A 17,339-nucleotide genomic window follows, 5' to 3' on the forward strand; every position below is an offset into this window, starting at 1 on the left:
TAATTATTTTATAAAACTCTTTACTTTAATTAAGATTAATAAAAACATTATATTAAAGAAAGTATATTTCTTAATATATTAAGAAAGTTAAGTAAGGAATTTATATAAGATTATATTATTATTAAGGGTAATTTTTAAGCGGGAAACATAGCATTACGGCATTTAATTAAACATATAATATATATACATAACGATTCTTAAATAAGTTTACTTAATATTAATATCTTAAACCATACTATATTTATTTTAAACTTATTTAATATCTTTAAGCATATTATTATTAAGGCTTTTAAGCTTATTGCTTATAATATAATTCATTATTTCTTATTAAGAGATTTACACTCCTTAAGTTCCTTATCTTATTATCTTTTAATTATGCATCTTATTAAAATCTTAATTAATATCCCTTTTATATTACTTAATAAGCTAACTAAATATATTATATTTAAAGATATAAAGATTATTATTAAATACTTTTCCTCCTTAAAATAAGCAGCAAGAGCAAGGTTTAATTTTCCTTTTTCCTTATAATTATAAAATAAGCCTTAGCATTTAATATTTAATTAAATATATTATAATATATAAATATTAAAAGGTATAACCTATTTATTTAAATATTCTTAAATTTTCCATTTATTTATATTTATACTTTAGCTTATTTACTTTCTTTATATCCTTAATTAATATTATTAAAATGCCTTTTAAGGCCGTTAATAAGCCCGCCTTTAAAGGCCCTATTATCACTTTTAAGACTCCTAAGAATATAAATGCTAACAAGACCGCCGTTTTTAGCAATAAGAAGCGTATTAAGATATATAAAACTTACTCCTATATTTATAAAAATGCTAAAAGCAAAGCATATTATTTTTAAAGTAAATATAATTTATATAATAATAAATTATTAATCCCTTTTATTTAAATATTTAAGTATTTTATCCCTATCCTTTTAAATTATTTTATTATTATATTTATATAAACCTTTTCTTTAATAAAAAAACTTTTTTATTATAATAATAGTAAACTTAATTATATTTATTTAAGAATTATTAAGTATTAATTAACATTAATTAATATAAATAAAAGGAATTTAAAAATATATAGCTAGCATTATTTAATGCTAACTTATAAAACGCTTATATCCTTAAGTAATTAAATTGCTGCCTTTATTTATTACTAAGCATATTGCTTTTCTTTTTACTATGCTATTATATACTTTCTTATAGCCTTAAGTTTTTAAACTATAATCTTAAATGGCTTTCTAAGGCTAACCTTAATATAAGTAAAATTTTTAAGGTTATATTAAGATATATTAAACTTATTATTATAGCTAAATATATTATTTAAAGGTAATATATTATTAAACTTATTGCTATAGCTAAATATATTATTTAAAGATAGTATATTAAAGTTATTCTTTAAGTTAAATGCAATAATTATTGCAATAAACTTAAGTTTCTTTAAAAGGGTATTATTAATGCTATTATGTTTATGCTTATTAACTTTTTAAACTTTATTATTTAAAATATTTATTGCCTATTATTTTTAATTAATATCAAACTTTATAATTATTTACTTTGCATTTACTTAATTTAAAAGGTCCTTATTAAATTTAATACTTTAAATAAATACTTATAATTAATCTTATATAACCTTATTCTTATTAATAAAGGTATTATAATCCTATATAATAAGAATTATAAAAAGGATATGCTTAAAACTTTTTATTAACTTTTTAATATTTATAAATAGCTTAATAATCCTTAAAAATAGCTAAGTAAGCAAGCTATAAAACTTAATAACTATATGCATTATATTTAATATAAAGTCTTAAATTTCCTTAGGATGCTAGGTTTTTTAAATTATATAATAAAAGGGCTAAAATTATATAATACGCTATACTTTATAATAAGCAAGATTATAAGTAAGCTAATACTTATTTATTTAACCTTAAAATAATAATTAAGCATTTAGCAACCTAGCTTTCTTTATAATTGCTTTATACTTAATTTAATTATAAGCTAAGTTATTTATTATTAAAATAACCTAGGTTACTAACTTTATTTACTTTAATTAAATTAAGCAACTAATATATTAACTAATATAGCTAAAGCTTTAAGGCATTTATACTTAAATCCCATAGCTATATATATAATATAAATTAAGCTTAATAAAGCTTATTATAATATTTATTAAAAGTATATTAATATTAAAGTTAAGGTTATTAAAGTTAGCAATAATAGTTATCTTTTCTTATAAAAATATATTGGCATAAATAAATAATATATATAAATTAGCCTTTTTTATTATTCCTTATAGGATTTTATAATTAATTAATAACTTATATTATATATATAATTAATATTAATTAATGTAAAGAGATATAAAGGTATAATTAAATAAAGTTAGTATTAATTAATATATAAAATTTAATAAAAAGTTGTATTAATTAATACTAATTAATTAAAGTACTTATAACTAAGCTTAAAGAGTTAATATTATAATAAGTATATGCTTGCCCTTATTTACTTATTAAATATATAAATAAAGTATATAAATCTATATTAAAGATTAAGCTAAAACGCAGCTAAAAACTACTTTTTACTTTATTAAGATAATATTAAATGGGTTGGCGTTAAGGCTAAGTATTTATAGGTATTTAAGGCCTTAATTATTAATATTATAAAGCAAGGCTTTTAAATAAGCAAACCTTAATTAAAGCACCTTATCCTCTTTCTTTTAATTCTTCTTTTTTATTACTTTACAGGCCTTTATATTAATAAGTTTACTATTAATCCTTAAGTCCTTTAATATAACTTTATTTAGCTATATTATTACCTTATTTAGGATTTATAAGGCTTAAAAGCTAAGTAAATTTATAAATTTAATATTAAGAATTTAAAGCAAGCCATTATTTAAATAAATTCTAGCGGCCTTATTATTATCGCTAATATCTTTAAAAACGAAAACTTTGCTATTATAAGGGATAGCCATTATAATCTTTATTAACCCGGCTTTCTAAATGCTAATAGCTAAGTTATTAAAGTATATATTTATAATATTATTTATATAAGGCTTTAAGGCAGTATAATTTAACTTATAATACTTAATATAATAAGTAAGGATGCTATTATATAGGTAAATTAGCTATGATAAGCTATTTATATAATTTAATAGCTTTAAGATTATATTCATTCTTTATTGCATACTTATGCAATTTAGCATACCTTATATAACCTCTTTGCTAATATTAATATTTATTATAATGTTATATTATTATTTAATAAGTAATAAGCATTATTACTTTTAGCCTTTAATAATAGCTACCTTTATTAATGCTTCTTTTTGCTTATTAAATATGCTTAAGTTATTTAAGTACTTAAGGTATCTTATCTTAAAGTTTATCTTATTAAATATATTATTGCTAAAACTTATAAAAAGCGCTATATTTTCCTAAAATAAGCTGCTTAAATTATAATAATTACTAATATTATTAATAACCAATATTATAAAAATTAATATAAGGCTTATTAAGTTTTACTTAAGCTTAAGGCCTTAATATAATAGCTTAATATTTAATTAAAGCTTATGAAATTATAATATATTAGCCTTATAAAGAAGATAAGCTTTATTATAAATTATATAGCCTTAATAAAATTAATAAGAATAAGAAGCTATTTTATAGCATTTAATATATTAAATTATTATGTTTTTTATTATGCTTATCTTTTTATTTAAGTATTATATTAATTAATTACTTATAATATAATTAGTTAATAACTTTGCTTAAATGCTTTTAAGGATAAATTTAGCTAATTTACTATTTTTATTATCTTTATTAAGCTTATTAAGCTTATTATTAATATTAATATTAGCATTAAACCCCTTATAGCTTATAGCTTTAGTCTTAATTATAATGCTAAAAATATAGTTTAAGTTATTTTCCTTATTATTATAAGTAGCATTATTAAAACCTTTTATATTCTTTAAAGTTAAATACTTCTTTATTATAGCCTTTCTTATAGCTTAGTTCTTAAGGTAAGTATTAATAATTGCTAAGCAAAGAATATTAATTTACTTTTTATTTATTATAAGTATATCATTATATATATTATACTTTTATAAACCCTATTAATATAATTAATTGCTTATATTTATAATAAATATAATAGCAAAAGTTTTTTCTATTAAATAAAAGATAGTTATAAAATATAAGAATATTTAAATCTTTATTATATTTTATATAGTTAATTAATTATATATATATAAGTTAGCATTAATTAATATAAAAATGGGCTATAAGTTGGCATTAATTAGTGCTAACTTATGGGAAAACATATACTTAAGATAAATTGCTATGCTTTATAATTACTTTTATTTAAATAAAAAGCTCCTTAATTATTATTATAATTACTTATAAAGCGGGCTTATAGCTAGTATTACTTTTTAATTTATAAAAAACTTTTATATTAAAAGTATTAGCTAAAAAGTATTTATAAATTTTATTAAAGTATTGCTTAATAATATTAATAAATACTTATATTATAATAAGTTACGTTTTATTAAAGCCTTCTTTAATAGCATTATTAAATATAAATAAGCTAGCTACTTTAAGCTTAGCCTTACGCTTTAAAAAGCAAAAATACCACTTTAAAAGCATAATTAATATCTTACTTATGCCTACCTTATTAGCAAGGAAAATACTTTTTAATAGGCTATTTATTATTTAATATATAATAATAATATTTATAAAACCCTTATTAGCTAATATATAAATAAAGGGCTTATAAGCTAAGTTAATATTAATTAATGCAAAATAAGAGCGCAGCTTTATATTAATTAATACTAACTTAACCCATTTAACTTACTAATAACCTAGGCCGCTATAAGATTAATATTATATAAGTTAATTAAGCTGCTATTAACATTATTATATTAATTAATATATAAATTAATATATTTTGCATTACCTTTAGCATTTAACTTATATTATTTTAAAAATTTTAAGGCTTTAATAAAGTTAATGGCTATAAGGAATTAACTTAATATAAGTATAAGTAAGGCATAGCATTACTTAAGATCCTTATAATATTATTTATTTACTTAGCTATTTATAAGCAAGATGCCCTTATTAATTATTTATTATAATACCTTACCCTTTCGTTCTTTTATAATTATATATTATTAAATGCTATTATAACTTAAAAGCATTACCTTAAACTTTTTAAGAATATTTTTACCTTAAATAAAAGTAATCCTTAATTATATAAGCAAACCTTTTATATAAATCTCTTTAATAAAAGCTATAATAATTTAATAATTAATAAAAAAAAAGTAATTTATAATATTTATAATATTTTTATAGCAAGCTATTTTATAACCAGCACTAAATTCTTAGCTAAGAATATTATATATATTAATATAAGCAAGGAAGCCTATATACTTATATAGATTTATAAAAACTTAATTTATATTAACTTGCTTATTTTTAATTTTATTTCTAGCAAAACTCTTCTTTAAATATAACTTTACTTTAACTTTTATATATTGCTTTTATAAGATATGTACTTATATTATTATAATTATAATTATCTTTTAAGCCTTATTAATAAGAATAATTTTTATTATATTATTTATATTATTAATAAGATATTTATTATAATGCTAAGCCTTAATATAAGTAAACTTATAAATAACTATCTTTTTATTAAATAGGATTTTTAATAAAAGCAAATTACTTACTTTTTTCTTTCTTATCTTAATAAATATAAATTACTACATAGCATAATTATTATAATAAATAATTTTATAAAATAAATTATTATATAAGAATTTATATAAGTACTTCTTACTAAATTTATATTGCTTATATTACCTAATTTTAATAATGCTTAGTTTAATATTAATAAGGCAATATATAAAGTATTATAAAACTATAAAGTTAACGATTATATTAATATTAATACTTTTTAGCTAAGATATTATGCTTAGGTTATTATTTTAAATAATTAAGGTAAGCTATAAGGAATTATTAATAATAAGCTAAAAGATAATATATTACTATAATTAATTAAAACTCCTTATAAGCTTATTAAATTACTTATTAATATTAAGCTAAATAAATAAGTAATCCTAAAAGCTTAATTTCTTAGCTTAAGTAATAATATTAAAAAAGGTAAATGCTATAATATTATTAGCTTATATAATAAATATTAAAAAAGGCTAATAAGTTAGCATTAATTAATATAAGTATATAAGCATAATAATTTATATAAATTTTTAAGGAAAAAAGGGAAAGTTAAAATAAAAGTTAGCATTAATTAATATAAATTATTATAATAAAAGTTGCATTAATTAATATTAATTATTTAATATAAGGTTAAATAAATAATAATAAGTATTAATAAGAAAAACCTAGAGTTATTTTATTTAATAATCCTAAATTTATATTAATTAATGCTAACTTAGAAACTAAATTAGCTAAGCATTATTTTTACTTTGCTTTACTTATTATTATTTAATATTTATAAATATACTTTATAATCTTAAGGCTAAGAATTTTACTAAATTTTATAATATTTACTTTAATAATTATTAAAGGATAAAAAAGCATAACTTAATAATATTGCTTTTTAACTTATTTTTAATTTTATATAATATTTATATTTAAGGGTATTTAAGGCTTAAGTTTAGTAAATTTTATAGCATTATCCTTAAAATCTTATTAAGTTAAGTAAATTACTTTATTATTTTTATTCTTAATCTTATAAATAAGTAGAAAGCTATAATTTAAAGGTAGGTTATACTTTATTAATTAAACCTTTTTCTTAATAAAATTAACCTTTATTTCCTTAATAAGAATCTTAAGGTATTTAAATAAGCTTAGCAAAGCTATAATAATAAAAAGGTTATTATTATTATAAAATGCTTTAAATTATAAAATGCTATTGCTTTTAACTAGTTTGCTATTTAAAGCGTTAATTAATTAAGCTAGTTTCTTAGATTTTAATATTTTAGCTAGTTTCTTAAGAGCTTTTAAAAAGGGTATGGGCTTAAATTTATTAACCTTAAAGGGTAGTTAAGTAATTAACTTACCCTTTCCTTAAAGCTATTTATTAAGTAAATTAAAAGCTATAATGCTACTTTAGCTATAGCTTATATTATTATTATAGCTTATATTATTATTATAATTATTAATTTTAGTATTTATATGGCTTTAGCTTAAAGGTATTAATAGTTTTATATTAAAATCCTTAGCTAGCTTATTAAATATAGTGTTTTTTAAGTAATAGCTTAAGCATAATATTATTTTTTAACCTTTAAGCTTTATAGCTATAGTTTTTGCTTTTTTAGGGCCTATATTATTATTTTATACTTTCTTAATTTTTAAGTAATTAGCATTAATTAATATAACTTAATTTATATATTTATAAAATTAAAATAAAGAGTAAAAAATATAAGAAAGAGAAAAGAAATAAAAAAAAGGTAGGAGGTTAAGGATTTAAATATTCTTAAGGAAAGAATTTTATTACTTTATAAATGGATTTTTATTGCCTTTTCTTAATTAAGAAGGATATTATATAACTTAGCTTATTAGCATTTACTTATTAATGCTAAGTAAGATTTCTACTTATTTAATAATTATTAGTAATATTAGCAATAAAGCTTATTTACTTTTATACCTTATATAAATTAAATGGTTTATTATCTTAATAATACTTTTATTAATAATTTTAAGTAATTTAATTTAATAATTAGCTTTAATAAGTATAAAGAAATAATTTAAAAAAGTATTAATTAATATATAATAAGTATATATTTAAAGTGAAATACTTAAAATGTTTACTTTATATAAATAGCAGGGTAGCTATAATTTTGGAAAGCTAACTCTTAAGGTGTATTTATATTTTAAAGTATATATAGCTAATTTCCTTGTACTAAGTGGGCCAACGTTGAAAGCTGGGTGGGCGTATTGTAGAAGCTGGGTGGGCATACGCTAACTCCTTGCAAAGCAATGCCGAAGCAGGGTATAAGATGCTGCAGATAATAAGCACTTGTACTACAGGTGAATACGACCTCGGCAGATATGTAAGCCGTCTCCTAGTGCCCAGTTCCATGTGCACATGTGGCGAGATGACGACAGGAAACACGACAAGTCCTGATGATTTGGAACCCAATTGCTACTGCGGGTCGATCTCGGCTTGTAAGAGGAGGAAACTTTATATGCATATGCATGGGAAGACTATGGGCTGACAAATGAGGTTTTCCACCAAAGACAATTCAGACCAGGTATCATGACAGTTGATAGTATGCCCTCTATGCTGGCTGTGGTGGCGAAGAACATATTTAAATGCATGACATTTACCGATTGAGAGGCATTTGTGCTTTCAGATCTCCTTGGTGCATGTGTTTTGATCCAGACCTCATTAGTCCCAAGTCATAGAATTACAGACCTGATACGATCTTCTATCAGAATGGGTTCCGAGGCACCAGCTGAAAGCAAGGTGGTTGTCATCACAGGATCTACAGTAAGCCTCATCGATCAAGCCACCTGCACGTAAGATCCTGCTGGTTCCTGCATCGCTGACTATCCCAAAAGTCAGGCATTGGCCAAGACCTGGCAGAGCGCCTACACCCCCAAGGATACAATGTCGTCGTCTCAGGCAGACGCTCAAAGGAAGGCGAGGCCATCGCCTCCCAGCTAGACCCCACCGGGGAGACGGCCATATTCGTCCAGTGCGACGTCACCTCGTACAAGTCCCAGGCCAATCTCCTCAAGACAGCCTGGAACAAATGGAACCGCCTGGACGCCTTCATCGCTAACGCAGGCATCATCGACCGCGGCTCCCGCTACAACCTGAGCCGCAAGGGCGCCGCGATCGACGACATCCCGCCCGAGCCGGACCTCAGCTGCACGGACATCGACGTCAAGGGCGTCATCTACGGCACGGAGCTCGCCGTGCACTACATGCGGCACAACCCCGAGCAGGCCAAGGGGGGAAAGATCATCGTGACCGGCAGCGCGGCGGCCATCTATCCGATAATCAACCTGCCCGAGTACAGCGCCGCGAAGGCGGCGGCGTTGCAGTTCGCGCGGGTGATGGCCCCGATGCTGGCGCTGGAGGGCATTACTATCAACAACGTGCTTCCCAACGGCTACGACACGGATATTTTGCCGGGCTTCCAGGAGGCGTTTCTGGACGAGCAGTAGGTTTGCCCCGTCGACGTTGACGCCGGTGATTCGATGTGGATCCAGGTCGATGCTGACAGATTTCCAGTCTGACCAAGAAAGAGTGCCTCATGACGGCATTCGAGGTGTTCCTGGACGATGATGCTGGTGAGAAGACCGGGCAGGCGATCGAGACGGCGTACGAGTCTCACTATTACCACGAAGTGCCGCCAGGCATGAGTGGGGCGGTGAATGAGAGGGTTGTCAAGGTATTTGAGCCATGGTTTGAGATGATGCACGGTCAGGCGAGTGGGTTGCCGGATACAATTAAGGGGCCGCTCAGGACACTGTCCAAGTAAGGGCCGACGGTTTTCACGGATGCTGCATGATCTCCTAGCTTTAGTCTTGGGGTGGCGCAACGACCTTGATACCTTGCGTGGTCGTCCGGAGTACAACAAGGACGCCGCTTTCAAGTCATTCACGTGTGAACTACACCGGGAAAAGAGAATCAGTCCCTCTTCGTCAATACAATAGGATAAATCTATCCATCTCAGTCTGTCTGCTGAGCCAGCCGCCCGAAAAAGTTCAGCCATTGTTGGGGCTGGCCAGCGTGATGTCGAAGTTGCGGTAGAGTGACACCAGGGTATTTCTATACGAATTTTGACTCCGTCAATAGATGGACTCCTGAGGCAGATCGGCAGAGCAGAAGCAGGGCCGAAGGTGGCCTGCTGATGATGCGAACGTGAGAACAGCCGAATCTGCGAACAACAACTTGCTCCGATGGCCATTGTTCCACACTATTGTTCCACAGCAGCCGGTGAGGATCAATTCGCCACCAGCTTCCAGGTTTCATGCAGGCAAGACCCAGCTTTTCGTGATAAGGAGCTGAGAATGCTGATTAGCTGCCACCGACAAGCAAGAACTGAACTGCCAAATGCGCCTATAAGCTGCAGAAAGGTAACCACCCTCAGAAGCCTGGGAGTGAAACTTGCCCCCCTAGATTGAACATGCGAGTTACACATGAACAGACCGGTCTGGGCTTAGGATCTGCTTCCGATTTGCATGCTGCCGACCCTCCAGTCTACACGAGGCTTGGAGTCCTACCTACATCGCGCGCCGCCGAATTCCACCTTGCAATCCACAACCCTTGCCTGAGAGAAAGCACTGTTGAGATACCGGGTACACGATCGATCAATATGCCGAGTGTTGACTGAAAGTCCTTAGCCCCGATATGGCTAATGGGAGGATATTTGGATGTGGACTGCCTTCAGCCGCACCCCTCGTACCTATGTATCTTTTGGGCCCATTACTCTCAAAAAATGATCGTCCCTTCATTAAACGTTCCAAAATCGCAAGAGGCACTTGAATCCACCATGATCTGTACAAACTCATTATAATCCTTCGGGGACTCTTTGAGTCAATCGATATGGCTCCAGCGCTGCAAGACAACGGCTCCGACGTCGGGGTGCACCGTCTTCAACTTGCTTTGGACGGATTCTCCGTGGCTTCCAAATTGAACGAGCTTCAGACGCATGATGAAAAGGTCAGACGGCACCCTTGCTACCCCGTTGAGCTCTCGATCTGGCATCAAGTCAACTCAGAACTCGAGAGCCCCACAAATATACACCAGCGCTTCTGGTGGAGTCGACATAGTGGGAAAGTACTTGCTGTCCTTCTACACTATGCGAGACATCCTCCAGAACTACAGTATCGGGATTTGAAATTTTTCGCCGAGGTTGTGGCTCCTTATCTCGGCGTCTCCCACGAGGCCGGGGTTGTGGGAGGGACAAGCCCCTGGCCAAGCTTTGTGACGGACGATGGCACTCCTGTCGAGCTGAGCTGGGATTGGGGCACGAGGGATAGTCTGCCGACAATACGATACGCCATCGAACCGATTGGATTGCGCGCGGGCACCTCGCTCGATCCCCACAACCTAGCCGTCGGACCTGCCTTCCAGGACCAACTTGCGCGGTCCTTGCCGGAGATGGGACTGGAACTGTTTCGACATTTCATTTCCTTCTTCAACGGCCACGTGAACCCAGAGAGGGGCGCTAAAGGGGACGACGGGGACCGTCCATCCTCCATCTTCTACGCATTCGACCTAGCAGCCGAAATCACGGCCAAGGTATACTTCTTTCCAAAAATGAGGGCAACAGCCTTTGGCCAGTCAAACCTGGAAGTCATAATGCAAGCAATCCATACAACCCCGGGTGTGTCAAACGAAGACCTGGAGGCCTTTGCAGTTTTCCGCGACTTTGCTTCCGATCCAGTCAACATAGGTCTGGAATACGAAATGCTAGCCACCGATCTCATCAGCCTGACAAAGTCGCGTTTCAAGATCTATCTTCGTTGCCGCGACACAAGTTTCAATTCCGTCATAAACATAATGACACTGGGAGGTCGAATCAGGAGGTCGAATCTATATTCCGGCCTGGTTGACATCCACCAATTGTGGAAGGGGCTCTTTGGAGCCAGGCCCCTGGACCAGCCTCTGGGTCATAAGACCCATCGCACAGCTGGGATGATTTACAATGTCGAGTTCAGGCTAGGAGACACCGTCCCAGTGACCAAGATCTACCTGCCTGTTCGGCATTACTCTAGCAGCGACGCAGCAGTCATCCAAGGCCTGAACGATTACTTCCAAGATCGCCAGAGAGGTAAATACATGCCTGATTACGTCAAGGCCATGAGCACACTCTCGTAAGTTTAAAACCTGATTAGGACCCAGGGAATATCTATACAATGATTGCTGATGCCCAGTTGAATAGCAACGCCAAGTCTCTGAGGACACAGTCGGGCCTGCACACCTACATTGGTTGTGCTGTTCAAGGCGATGGGACCTTGAGAGTGGTCTGTTATTTGAAACCACATGTTTTAGAGCATTTTTTCGGTGACGAAGAGTTTACATGAGCATATCGTGCGAGTGGTCACACCCTAGCACTCGTTTCCATGCATGAATAGTGATTCACAGCATCTCAAAAGTCTGCTGGGAATTAGAGTTACGGAGCACAATCCGCCTGGCCAGACCAAGCCAGCCGCATTGGACGGATTGTCAGACTTGCTCCGGTCTCGAGTTCTAAGCAGCTTCCGGATACAATTTTGACCCTCTCTGGGAAATCGATTTCCTATCTGTAGCCTGTACCTCAAAGGTATTGTTAGGCTGCATGTTTTGGAACAAGCCATGACCATACTGTGGCCTGGTCCTCCCTATATCCAGATGAAGCTTTTCCCTCAGTTCTTTGTTTGCTGACTCCTTTTCCTGCAGTGGTATCATTCGACACAACGACCAGCATGGATGCGGAGCAACGATTTGTCGCGATTGCAAGATCGCTGCGTCCAGTTCTGTTGGATCATTTTACGAGGGCTCCGTGCGTCGAAATGCTAGATTAATGAAAACTTTCTCCCCATTTAGCCAGCTTAGAAGGGAGCTTTGAGTGCAAAACGTAGCACCTGCAAAAGGGCGATGGGCAGACTTTGTCTAGTTTAATATGTATCATTGAATCGGAACTCCTGGCTCAAACTGGGTGGATATCAAGACACTTCGCTCAAGCCTACCATCCAAACGCCGGCTCACGCAAATTTCACTAGAAAAGCCTCGAAGGGCCACGTTCGTTGGTCAAATGTCCTTGACAAACCCAACCTCAACAACACGATCCATAGCCAACCGCAGGTTCGCAATCTTGGCTCTCGTGTTGTCCCTGATCCACAAGAAAGTAGCCAGCACGAACCTCCTAAAGATCGGCGTCCCCGTCCTCGTCCGCATCTGGCCCTTCCCGACGACGTACATGATCTTGGCGGCGTAAGCGCGGTCCAGGCGCGCCAGCTCGGCCGCGACGGCCCCGTCGCGCAGCTCGATGGGCAGCTTCTCCGAGATGTGCCTCTCGCGGGGGCCGCCGTTGCTCGAGGGGCCATCCGACGGCGCCGGGGCGGGGGCGACCTCCGCGCCTGAGGTGCTGGCGGTGGCGGCCGCGCCCGAGGCGTCGAGGGTGGCGGCCTCGGACATGGGGACGCCCTCGACGTTCTCGATGCCGCTGCGCTGCGTGGCCTGGGAGCCGCCGTCGCCCGACAGCGAGGGGTCCTCGCGGCGGATCTCCTCGCCCCGCGCGGCCTGGCGGATGACGAAGGAGCGGACCTTCTCGTAGATGAGCGCCGCCAGGTCCGGGGACATGACCTCGTCCATGAAGCCGTGCTTGACGACGAGCCTGTAGCAGCCGGGGATGGTGGTGAACTTGGAGACGGAGTAGCGCTCGGCGTCCGGGACGGTGGGCGCCTCGACCGGGTGCAGGTGCCAGAAGAGACGGTGACGTCCATGACGGCGTTGAACTTGGACGCGAACTGCGTGAAGACGGCGGGGGTCATGACGCCCGTCTTGTCGAAGAAGATTCCCAGCCCGCGGATCTGGGAGAGCTGGTCGCCGCCCCAGCGCTGCGTCAGCTTCAGCTTGCCCTCGTCGTCCTTGATGACCAGCGTGTTGAGGCGGAACCGGTCCTCCGCCTCGGCCTTCCACTGCATCTCCTTGCCAAAGCGCCACAGCATGAACAGGCCAGTAAGGATCGCTGAGATGGTCAGGGTGAACCAGGCGCCATCCGGCACCTTGTTAAGGGCCGACGATAGGTACAACCCGTCCACTGAGGCAAAGCACAGCCAGGGCACGACGACGAGGTAGGGTGGGATGCGCCAGACGATGAGGGCCACCAGCGTGACCATGCACGTGTCGAAGAATGTGACGAACATGACGCAGACGCCGTATGCGTTGCCGAGGCGCGTGGTGTTGGAGTAGACGGCTGTGACGAGAATGGTGCCGCACATGAGCAGCCAGTTGAGAAAGGGGACGTAGAGCTGTCCGTGGAAAGTCTTGGAGGTGTGCACGACCTTCACCTGCGGGCAGTACGAAAGTTTCATGATTTGGGCAATGAGCTACAATGAGCACCTGTCAACGGAGTGCTCACTAGTAAATAGTTGCATACACGTACCTGAAACGTAGCTGTGATGATAGCCTGCGAAGCCACAATAGCAGCCAGGACGGCGACGACCAGAGACGGGTACAGCATCCCCGGAGGCACCGAGTTATAGAACGGGTTCGAGTACGCGTCAGGGTGGTGGCTGATGTACGCCGCCTGCCCAAGGTACCCCAGCAGCAGACAAGGGTACGTCCAGCACAGCCAGCTCAGCTGGATCGCCCGCATGGAGAAGGCGCCCAGGTCGGCGAAGAGGGCCTCGACGCCGGTGAAGGCGAGCAGCACGCCGCCGAGCATCTTCCAGCCCTCAGTCTTGCGCTGTATGAAGAATTGGAAGGCGTAGTAGGGGTTGAACGCCTTGAGGACGCTGTGGTCGAACTGGACCAGGTTGTAGATGCCGAAGCCGCCGTTGAAGGCCAGCCAGAGGATGACGATCGGCGCGAAGACCGACGCCAGGCGCGACAGGCCCAGGGGCTGGACGAAGAACAGGACGAGGATGATGCCGCACGAGGTCCCCACGACCGTGGAGCTCGAGATGTCGGGGCTGACGACGTTGAGGCCCTGGACTGCGCCGAGGACGGACTGTGCTGGCGTGAGCACGCCGTCGGAGAGGACCATGGACACGGCTAGGACGCCGATTGTCTTGAGCAGGCCGCGGAAGAACCGACTCCTTTCCAGGAGCGAGCGGACGCCGAGGTTTGATGGCCGTAGATTTCCGGTTTGGTGCCTTTCCATGTGCACCAAAGCCTCTTCTCTCGGGTCACGGGCAGTTATGTTGGCCTGGTACAGGTCAGTAAGAAACGCCACATCCTTCAGGCTAGCTGTGATGATATCGACTTACAAATCTGGTCAAAAGAGAATAGCAGCTGAAAGTGCCGCCCTCACCCTCATTATCGGCACGCAGCACGATAAGTACATATTTGAAGGTGACCATGATAGTCAGCGACCAGATGATCAGCGACACGACCTGGAGGACGGCATCATAATCCGGAGGCGACGTGAACGTCGACGAGAACACATAGAGGGGACTGGTCCCGATGTCACCGTAGATTGCGCCGACGGACTGGTACGCGAGCCACAGCAGCGTCTTGCCGCGGTAGACCTGCTTGACCTTGGGCTGCTCGCTGTCGCGCCAGTTGTCGCCCTCCTCGACGTCGACCGCCTCCGAGTTGCGGTCGAACGAGACCCGCTGCGCGCTCCTGTGCGTGGCGACCCGCGAGAGCTCCCGCGTGTTGTAGATGCCGCCCGCGAGCCCCGTCGTGTCCGTCGGCTGGAGGGGCCGGAACCGCTGCTCGGACTCGGAGCGGCGCAGCTGGTTTGGGTGGGCGCCCTCTGCGATCTTGATGGTCGGCCCGGAGGCCATGGGTGAGATTGGCGGAGATGCGACCATTTTTTGTCTTTTTGTCATTCACTCGTGTAAGTCGTGAGCGAGTGGGGCTGGATCAACAGGAGGGCTTAACTGCTCGGCACTGAAGCGCCAGCGACCCAAACAAAGGGCAAGTCAAAACTGTTGGCGGGAGATGACCCAGATTCACAGACAGAACAGAAATTTATTCTGAAGAGAAAGGAAAACCAAGTTGTGGGCGTGGTGTCGATAATTATCTAGGGGAACTCAAATCATCATAGAGCCGAGTGGGGCCAGTGAGGGATATTTGGGACATCCAGAACCGCGATTGTGAGAGCGCTTGCGCGACTCGTTTGATCGCAGCCCGCCGCCATACCGTATCTACGAAAGTGCTGATGTGGCTGAGCAAGGATGAATCCAGGGGGGGACAGGGCCGGCGTTGGTGCTGGATCCGGATGGGATGTGCGGGCAGCGTGGGGAGCAGCAGGCCGCATTGCATTGTGCACTCATCTTCTGACATTGGCCACCAGGTGGGCACAAGGTAGTGAGATATCGGGCCGTGGCAACAGGACCATGGGAAAGCTGCTAACGGCCGACATGGCTTGACTCGGGATTGATCCCACGGCTCTGGCGTGCAATGCAGCCGGTGGCGCCTGGCACGGCATGTGCATGTGAACCTTTACCAGGCGCAATACCACATCGAGACTAGGCCTGCCTCCGTGGTCTAGTCCTGTGTTTGACGAGCTGCAGGCGGTGAGCTGGTGGCAGAGTTGTTCCCTCCTACCGAGCTGAGTGCGGCACTGCTAGTTGGGGCGCGTCATCTTGTTATTCCGACACCCTTTGGCGTCGACGGAATCAGCGTCTGGTGTAAAAGTGAGAGCGAGGGGTAGGAGATTACTTGGGCCGACGCCCACTCAAGAGGCTGTTGTGGTTGCAAAGACCCCTTGGCCCCTGACGGACCAGGCACAACCGAAGAACGATCCGTGGCCGTGTGAAAAGCTTGATTGTAATGGAATGAATAGGCGTTACTAATAATGTTTGTACCATGGCCAAAGCCCTGGGAGGGCCCAAGACACCTGCTAGCAGCTGGACCCCCACGGCCCAGAATCCTGGAAAGGCTTTTCAAAGACAAGCCTGCCTAGATCCTGCCCAGGCCGTTCGACCGCACCAACCCGGTTGCCTTTGGTAGGGTTCAAGGCTTGCGTCGGCCGCTCCATGCAACAACGCCGGGAATGCGACGCTTGGCCCTGGCCTAAGAAGACCCGGGCACAACCAGTGCCACATAGTGGGAGCCTCAATCGGACCTCCAGTCACCCACAGCGGGCAGAGGTGATGGACACAGCATAAGATCCACACCCCATTTCACACTGCATTGCAGAAGCGAAGGCTGCATCTGCTGCACTGTAGGGTTCCAGATAAGAGCGCCCTAGCCCATTGCGGCGCTAATAAGCGATGGCTGAAAGTGGCGGGCTGGGCACAGGCTGCCTCAATCCTCCTCTATCTACATATATAACATATTATGTATTTCTATAAGTTATACAACATACAATATACAAAATATAATGTCACAACTCTGGTTACACTTTTTGAAAATATAAAATTACTGCTAGCAAATTCCATCTCTGAGCCAAAAGATCATGATAACTAATCTGCCTAGATTGGCTATTTTAGCAGTACTACATAAGAGCCGTACCGTCATAATTCCCTATAAGGCCTGCAGCCATGATCGGAAGACGAGGCTGCTTAGCATGCGCGCGTAAGGATGCCCGTACTGCAAAGAGAGTGTTCTCAGGTTCCAAAATTGGTAGGTCTCGGGCTGCCGTCAACAGGTACCACTTTCACAACTTGGGCCAAACATCCACACAGGCAC

General features: G+C 38.1%; 3 protein-coding genes across 3 annotated transcripts; 2 read left to right on the plus strand and 1 right to left on the minus strand.

The window, feature by feature from the left end:
- Window positions 1-8,253: 8,253 nt before the first annotated feature.
- Window positions 8,254-9,525, plus strand: INS49_004898 (uncharacterized protein; the record flags this gene model as incomplete). The annotated part of the gene is made up of 4 exons (XM_043165685.1): window positions 8,254-8,258; window positions 8,518-8,525; window positions 8,601-9,204; window positions 9,276-9,525. The coding sequence occupies 4 exons, from the start codon at window positions 8,254-8,256 to the stop codon at window positions 9,523-9,525; spliced, it is 867 nt and encodes a 288-aa protein (XP_043017814.1).
- Window positions 9,526-10,592: 1,067 nt separating this feature from the next.
- Window positions 10,593-11,870, plus strand: INS49_004899 (uncharacterized protein; the record flags this gene model as incomplete). The annotated part of the gene is made up of 1 exon (XM_043165686.1): window positions 10,593-11,870. The coding sequence occupies one exon, from the start codon at window positions 10,593-10,595 to the stop codon at window positions 11,868-11,870; it is 1,278 nt and encodes a 425-aa protein (XP_043017815.1).
- Window positions 11,871-12,782: 912 nt separating this feature from the next.
- INS49_004900 (uncharacterized protein) lies at window positions 12,783-15,514 on the minus strand (the record flags this gene model as incomplete). Its single annotated transcript, XM_043165687.1, has 4 exons — window positions 12,783-13,436; window positions 13,472-14,083; window positions 14,140-14,904; window positions 14,966-15,514. 4 exons carry the CDS (start codon window positions 15,512-15,514, stop codon window positions 12,783-12,785), a joined length of 2,580 nt encoding a protein of 859 aa, XP_043017816.1.
- Window positions 15,515-17,339: the final 1,825 nt, after the last annotated feature.

This window comes from Diaporthe citri (genome assembly GCF_014595645.1).
Source record: "Diaporthe citri strain NFHF-8-4 chromosome Unknown scaffold_13, whole genome shotgun sequence".
Taxonomy (NCBI): Eukaryota; Fungi; Ascomycota; class Sordariomycetes; order Diaporthales; family Diaporthaceae; genus Diaporthe; species Diaporthe citri.